Genomic DNA, 7,852 nt, shown 5'->3' with positions numbered 1-7,852 from the left:
AGAAAGAAAGTTAGTGTCAAACACTGCTGGAGATCGGGCATTGGAGATACAAAGAAATATTGAAAAAAATTACTTCAGTTTCAATTTCTTCCACATTTAGACCGAAAATTTTCAATACTATTAGCCACTTAAAGGCGTTTTTGTTGCACATGTAGTTGTTTCACATAAGAGTTAAATAGGGGTTGTACAGTCCCGCAGATGATACTGGCCTGGAAATGATCCCTGGACTGGAAATGATCCTCAAATTGGAGAGGAAATGATCCCCCGACAGGAAATGATCGTAATAAATAATACCCCAAAAAATCAGGAATGTTTAGACTCCACGAAAAGTCCACGGGAAAAAAAAACAGTAAACATCCTGTACCAAATCACAAAATTAGCATGCATAATTTTGGGCAAAAAATAAAGAAAATGAAAAGGAAACTTTAAGGAATCATTTACGATGCTTACCCTACACCGTAGAAGTACACAAAACTTTAACAAAGTTCCGTTCCCACGGTATCCATTGTCGTTGAACATTAACGTGTCAGTTTCGGAGATTATGAGGCGTTTGAGATTTATATTCTTTTATTTCAAAATTCATTATCCTTGACAATTCTCTCTTGCTTTACAATCTCAAAACTCTGTTTTTTAAATTATTTTAGGTAAGATAATTACTCAACTTTTAAAATTTTCGCGGCTTTAAGAGTGCAATTCAAACTTTTTCTTGAATCGGTGGATTCACTTGCATGTGGAAATTTTTTTAATGCACGAGAACGAAGCTAAAAATCTTTTTTCGTTGTTCAATTTTAAATTGTGAATCTTGCACATAGTGCAGCTCACTCTTTTCTAGTCCTGTTCCGAGACTTCCTTTTACTCCGCCCTTAAAATGGGCCTGGAACCCAGGCGGGAAAAGAGAGAGTCCTGTATTACTTGCAGGCGCATGCTCGGAATGACGCCATTTTTTCCCCCAAAACTGGGGAAAAAACCATATTTGGAAAAAGATTCCTTATTTGGGCATAGTTTATTCCGAGTGCTTTTACACTGGATACATGGGGATAATGTGAAAAAAGATTATAACGCCAAGTTTCTGGAGGCAATTGATTTCGCCTTGAAGAAATGCCACTTTACCTTTGTGCCTAAGGCGGAACAACTGCAAGCTATTCATGCAGTCGTTACCGGTAATGATGGTTTTGTTAAACCTGCAACAGGATTTGGCAAGTCTGTTTGCTACATGGTTGTTCATTAATATGTTTGCGATTTTCTACGATCCGAGTCCGATGTTAATTGTAAGTCAGTCCTTCTTATCGTGAGTCCCAATCGTGGAAGATCAGATGGATGACATGCGAAAGTATGGAATTTCGTGCCTGAAACCCAACTGAACAGCTGCATGATGTTGGCGCAGAAAAATATCAAATTTTGATTTAATTGCTCTCCCGAGACTCTTTGAAACTTACAAATATACTGTAGGTTGTGGATGTGAATCGCCCAACGAAGACTAATAAATCTCCTGCTGGAACTCTTGTTTCTTCTTCATTATTTATTGTTCATTACTTCTGTCGATCTAGTTATGTGATCCAGTGAACATATATTTGATTTGCCCAGTAATTATTGAAACTGTGATTGTTTCAGAGTTTAGGCCTACCAATTGTTTTTTTCAAAATCGGGAACAAATTGTTTGGATGCCCAATATAAAAAAGTCAGGTAAAAAATGTCGTAAATACTCTCAGTTTTATCAGGAATAATACACAAACACCGGTGGCAAACAGAGTATTTTTTTTTGGAGTAATTAGAGTGAAGTAATTTACTCAGACTATTAATTTTTCCTTAGAATAACTTTTCAAAGCACTCGTCGCATTAATTCTTTCCTTCTTTACTAGAATAGACTTAGCCTTGGCCAAATGGCCAAGGCTTTATGTAGAGCTGCCTGTTGAGACTGCAATGGTTTTTATATCGGAAAAACTAAAAGACGATTGCATGACAGAAAAACTGAGCATGATTCCTGATAAAGTTAGATAAAAAGTTAAACGAAATTGAATCACAACCTGGACTATTTGTTTCTTTACATACCAGTTTGTGTTGATAACGCAACTATGAAGCAATAATGTTCCTATTAAATTTATACATATATATGCACAGTCAAACATCGATTATTCGGACGTTAATTGTCACGATTTTTTTTTCTGGTCAAAATTTGTTCGTAAATATTAATTATTAAGGGTGAAATAATGCTACTTAAAAGCGTGTGTCACCTTGCTTTTATTGTTGGTACTTAAAAGCACCTTCCTTCTGAAACTCATTGGTAGAGGTAAAGTACTGCAGATAATATGAAATTCTGACTCCGAGCTGTTTTGTCGTTTAGTGAAATCCTATGCTATATTTACTAGTTCAGCCTTTGGATCGATTTATTGCGATCTTCTCTCAGTCGTTACATTTATTCGGCAATAATTTTCCAACACGGCAAATCACACAGTAATTTTCATATACGCTTTTTTGCCGGAGTTTCAAGGTCCCTTTATTTACATATCCAGCCTGGTATCTAATGCAATATGATTGGTTCATTCCGAGCATGCGCCTGCAAGTAATACAGGACTCTCTCTTTTCCTGCCTGGGTTCCAGGCCCACTTTCAGGGCGGGGTAAGATGGAATCCCGGAACAGGACTAACTCTTTTCTGGTTTGATTTCGCCTTTTAAATTTTCATGCATTTTGCTGTCCTTTAATTGCGAAGTTTATCATAACGATAGGCAGAGGCTTTTCAAATTGTTAACTTTTTTGCAGCCGCTGGTATGCTCTGGCAAAGCAATAAAGAAAAAATAAGCGACATTTCAGGATTCGACCTGCAACTGAATTTTGTGGAAGTTATTGTCTCCCTTTCGTCTGTGATGAGTTCAGCATGACGTAAACATACGAAAACATTTTTAAAAATATAAAGTTCCTTTCCTTTTTTCTGCCCTCTCTAAATTCTCGAGTCCATTCCATTCTTAATTACTGATGACCTAACCATTTCCTGTCCGGGATCATTTGGCGGTCCAGTTTGGAGATCATTTCTGGTCCGGGGATCATTTGCTGTCCAATTTCGGGATCATTTCTGGTCCAGAGATCATTTCCGGGACGCGATTATTTGCGGACCTGTACAGGGCTTTAAATTCAATCTGGTTAACTTATTTCCATGTTTATTGAAGCGTGAAGAGGTAGTTTTCGTATTTAGTACAGTTATTGAAGCGAAATAAGAAAACCAACCTAAAAGGGTGAGCGTTCCAAGACTTTTGCCAGTGATTGTAGCTCCCACGAGTCTCCTATAACCCAGTGGTAAAGAATCCGAAGTTGTAATCGGAACGTTGTAGGTTTAACTGCCGAAAAGGAGCACTTAGGTTTTTTCCTAGTATCCCCGAGATGCCATCGAAATCGTGGATCATGGCCTGGCTCCAACGAGTCTCCTATACACCCTTTTAATAAGCCTAATATATGCCGTTTTCCGCTTATGACGTCGAACTCGTGCTTTCAAATCTTATTCAAAAATGTACAAAAGACTTGAAACAAGAAAAGAACTCGGAAAAGTCTTAAGCCTTTGTACATTTCTAAATAAAATTTAAAGCATGAGTTCGACGTCATTAGCGGAAAACAGCATATATTAGACTTATTAAAAGGGTGTTTTGCTCAGTGCTTGAGCATCCGAACTAGTCATCGGAAGGCTGTCGTAGGTTCAATACCTGCAAAGGAGCTCTTGGATTCTTTCTGAGTATCACCGAGTTACCATCGGAAATATCCTCTCTTCATTTCATTCACCGGGATTAACATTTGTCATCCACTTCATTTATATAGCAAGAAATCAATGCACGCTGCAGACAATTGCAGTCCTTGCAGTATAGAGGGACAGTGGTCATTGGAACCTACGATCATGGACAAATTCCTTTGGGACACTCATTCCAGTACACATTTTTGGGACTTCACTGAGGCGCGCCCCCCCCCCCCCCCCTCCCCTCCCCACCCAATCAATGTTGGGCATAAACTGGTCCACTCTCAGTCCTGGGCACTGTTTTCACTTCGTTTCCCTCAAGCAACATTGAATGGGAGGAAGGGGGTTGCAAAAGAGTCCAGAATATGCGATAAGTGAGTTGAAAGATAAAATGCTTAATTGTTCTTAACAATTTGTCCATGACTGTAGTTTAATGGCCTAGATTCCACTAGTTTCCTCTAGCTCAGTGGCAGAGAATCCAAACTAGAAATCGGAATGTCGTAGGTTCGACTCCTGCAGACGGCCACTTTTATTTTTTTAGAGTACCCCTGAGTCAACATCGAAAGATAAATCTCTTCATTTTATTAACCCGGGGGTTAACATGAAACATCTCATTCTGTACAATTGCAAATATACTCCATTTCGACACTTCAGTCCTAGCAGTAAAGATACTGAGATAATTGTCACATAAGCATAACTGGGCTAATATCTCAGACATTTTTTTGCCCTGGAATGCTCATTTTTGGCGAGTAGGCCTTTCGGATGTTGTCCTTTCATAATAGAGTGTTTTCACGTGACGTCACGGCGGCCACATTGGTGTCCCTAAACAAAGGAACGGCAGCCATGTTGTTATCCGGAAATTGAGCTCTGTTATCATGCAAACGTTTTCCTTTGTTTCGGTAGAAAAACAAGGTTACTGTTCACGTGTGGGTGAAAACACTCTATACCCCGAAAAATCCCATAATTTCACAAACTTAGTTTCTTATGACATCACACTTCAGACCTCTATGAGGTAAACGGAAGGTCCAAGGGTAGGTCTAAGCTGCAGGGTATCATTAGGAAAGATGTAGGGTTGTTCAAATGATGATCTGTGCCCCAAATCTCATTTAAGCCTCAATGGATAATGGTCTTGCGTAGTCTCAGAGTTGCGGAAACAAAACAAAAAGATAGCAAGAAAGGCTTTTGTGGAAGCTCTATTTTGTTTATGGTCCAAAGGTAAAGCACTCGTGGCCAACTATTAAGGATAAGGCCAATTCCTTCTGCGACCTAAATAAAATTTATTTTGACGCTGCGTGAGTCCCATAACTTACTGAAACCTCGTTCCACATCTGGATACCTGTAAATGATGTTGTTTCTTTGGGTTCTTTTTTTTAGGACAGCAAAGGATATTAAACCACTGAGTTCCTGCGAAATTCCTCCAGCTAGAATAGAAAAATTGGAAGAGGTGGGTCAAGGAGCATTTGGGAAGGTGCACAAAGCCAAATTGATTGACGGATTGGAGTTCTTTAACAAGAATACCAAAGACTGGTGTGAGAAAAATTTCAAGTACAAGATCGTTGCTGTTAAAGAATTACATGGTGGGTATGAAAGTGTCTATTCCTTGTATGGATCACACACCGAAGTAATTACCTTGCATTTGTATCCCGGGAGTCAATTAAGGTAAATAAGTACGCAATGCAGGCATCAACTATTTAGCTTTGACTTCAACTGCATTGTATTATTATTTTGGATGTTTGTTCATAGAGTTTGTTGGCTGTTTGGGTATGGCTAGCCTTACATCGAATAGGGCTTTGCAGTCTGGAAAAATTTTAGTCATCTACATGTAGTCAGGTGTTAAATATTTATGCCGTGGACATTGTGATAAAGTAGCTTTTCGCTTTGCACGAGTCACACGTCTCATTCAGAAGCATGATGCCATTAATGGTACTTCGTAATGTTCGGAGTTCTCCTAGGCCTAAGAACTTTAATTCATGTATCGCTCTTTGGTTGGGGTTTTGGATGACGTCATGGTAAGAGGGTCAGTTTGTGACTCCTATACCAAGTAACGTGAATCTCATTATATAGCAGTATGTCGTCGAGTGTGATTGCACTTGTGTCATGACACTGCATGCAGCAGCAAGCGACTCTCAACGGTGAACCGGTTTAGGACGATTAAAGGACTACTTTACGGGCTTGACTTCGAAATATAGTGTGGTTGATGTAGGGATAAGGGACACTTGATTTATTCCCTTGACTCAATAAGCTGTAAACTCAAGTAAAGCTTAATAATCCTCGCAGTTAAGAACGCAATTTTTGCAATTGTAGTTGAAGTCCTCAATTTTTCAGGCTTCTTTACGCAATTGCAAAAAATGCGTTCATAACTGCGAGGATCATAGCTTCGCTTGATTTCATATCCGCAGTTCATATATGATCCATTTCATATATAATTTCATCGTAGATTCATTCCTCACGGGAACATTGGAACATTGGAACCCACAACTGCGAGGATCATATATGATCCATTTCATATATAATTTTATCGTTAAACTGTAAACTGAAATTTTATTTAATAATTATTCCACGAGCGCGCATCAAATATGAGATTGTAAATAGCTAACGAGGCGGGTAGTGTCAAGTTGGCGATAATCAGTCTCATATCGAACAAGTGCAAATGGAATAATTATTTTATTAAATTTTCATTACATTCTGAATGCTTGGACATTTGGAAATTAAGGCCAATTAGCTTCCAATTAGGTCATAGAGTATATGAGCTGATAACCGAGATTGAGTGAACCAATCACAAAGCTAGTAACACAATATCCGAGTTCGAAGATTCAATAATAAATATAAGCAGGTATAAGATACTGAATTACTTCGGAAATATTCTGTCTGAGCATAAATTATAGCTCCTTCTGGTAACAACATATTGCTGAAAGAAAAACTAATGATACCTCGATTACTTGGGAATTTAAGACGATATCAGACCAACTGTTAAGACCATGAGGACAGTAAACTTAGACTTTAAAGGATCAGACTTGACAACTCATAAAGTTTGTAAAAATAAAATTAATTACTGAGAAACTATTTATACAAAACCCATGCAACAATAATTAAGGAAATGTCAAGGATTTAAACTAATTACTCGCATATCAGTCCTTTGCAAGCTTCTGAGTGACAGCTACTTCTTGAAATGTAGCTTCTGATTTGTATCTCAAGGAGGCAAGGTTGCCTATTTACCGAGTTAGGATTTCGAGTTGGATTTCGAGTTGGATTTTCGAGTTGGATTTTCGAGTTTGGATTTTCGAGTTAGGATTTTCGAGTTGGATTTTCGAGTTGGTCAGTGTAAACTGCAGATTGCAGATCAGGGATAAAATGCAGACCAAGGTTATAATGTAACTGTTGAAAAGCGCAAACCCTTTTAAAGTCAATACGGTTTTATGCCTAATTAGGCCTAAGGTTAGCACTTCTAAGGGGTTTGGGCCTTTTCAACAGTTACATCATAACTTTAGTCTGCATTTTACTCCTGGTCTGCCTACGGGTCTGAAGCATTGGGCACATTCCACAGGTCACTCGTTGGGTTTCAGGCCTAGGGTTAGCCAAATTGAGGGTTTTGGGTTACTTTCCAAAAGGTAAAACAATGGAATGTGGATCATTATTTGTTCCTGAACAACCGAGTACGAATACAAGAAACCGAGCACTTTAGACCAGCCGCTGGTCTGCAGTCTGTATTTTACACTGCCCAACTCGAAAATCCAACTCGAAATCCTAACTCGATAATTAGTCTGTCTCCACAGAGGCACGGAAGCTACTGGCATCAAAGACTCCACATGCTGTTTTTGCGTTCGAGGTACGAGAACGCAACTCCTAATCAGTGTTGGGTGTCCTGTGCAATTAATAAGCGAGGCTTTTTTGAGATTGCGTTTGTGTCGACACACATTTACCTCGCTTTGAGGCGTTTGCTTACGTTCTGCCTCACTTCGACGCGCTAAACCACGTAGTGATTTGTGTGTCCTCGGCGTTTATCTTTCAAACGTTTGCTGAGGTCTGATATTCTGTTTTCGTAAAGTTCTCATCTTTTAAAAGTTTTAAAGTAAAGCGTACATGTCAGTTTAACTCTCATCCTTAACACAGAAAATTTTAGTTAGTTTTAAAAATCT

At 38.8% G+C, this 7,852-nt stretch overlaps 3 protein-coding genes across 5 annotated transcripts in view; 2 read left to right on the top strand and 1 right to left on the bottom strand.

Moving 5' to 3' along the window:
* Positions 1-7,852, top strand: part of LOC138024267 (single-stranded DNA-binding protein 3-like) — a 699,715-nt gene that overhangs the window by 2,912 nt on the left and 688,951 nt on the right. The window lies entirely within an intron of this gene.
* The window catches only part of LOC138024274 (uncharacterized), an 847,896-nt gene that overhangs the window by 574,462 nt on the left and 265,582 nt on the right, over positions 1-7,852 (bottom strand). The gene's annotated exons all lie outside the window — the stretch shown is intronic.
* LOC138024763 (uncharacterized) overlaps positions 1-7,852 on the top strand; it is a 57,054-nt gene that overhangs the window by 43,958 nt on the left and 5,244 nt on the right. The window contains exon 10 of the mRNA XM_068871953.1: positions 5,091-5,293. Within this exon, the coding sequence (XP_068728054.1) occupies positions 5,091-5,293 (203 nt within the window). The remainder of the gene's footprint in view (positions 1-5,090; positions 5,294-7,852) is intronic.

This window comes from Montipora capricornis, chromosome 11, assembly GCF_036669925.1.
Source record: "Montipora capricornis isolate CH-2021 chromosome 11, ASM3666992v2, whole genome shotgun sequence".
NCBI classification, from domain to species: domain Eukaryota; kingdom Metazoa; phylum Cnidaria; class Anthozoa; order Scleractinia; family Acroporidae; genus Montipora; species Montipora capricornis.
The sequence above is the reverse complement of the archived record's forward strand: the minus strand, read 5'-3'. Positions and strand labels throughout refer to the sequence as shown.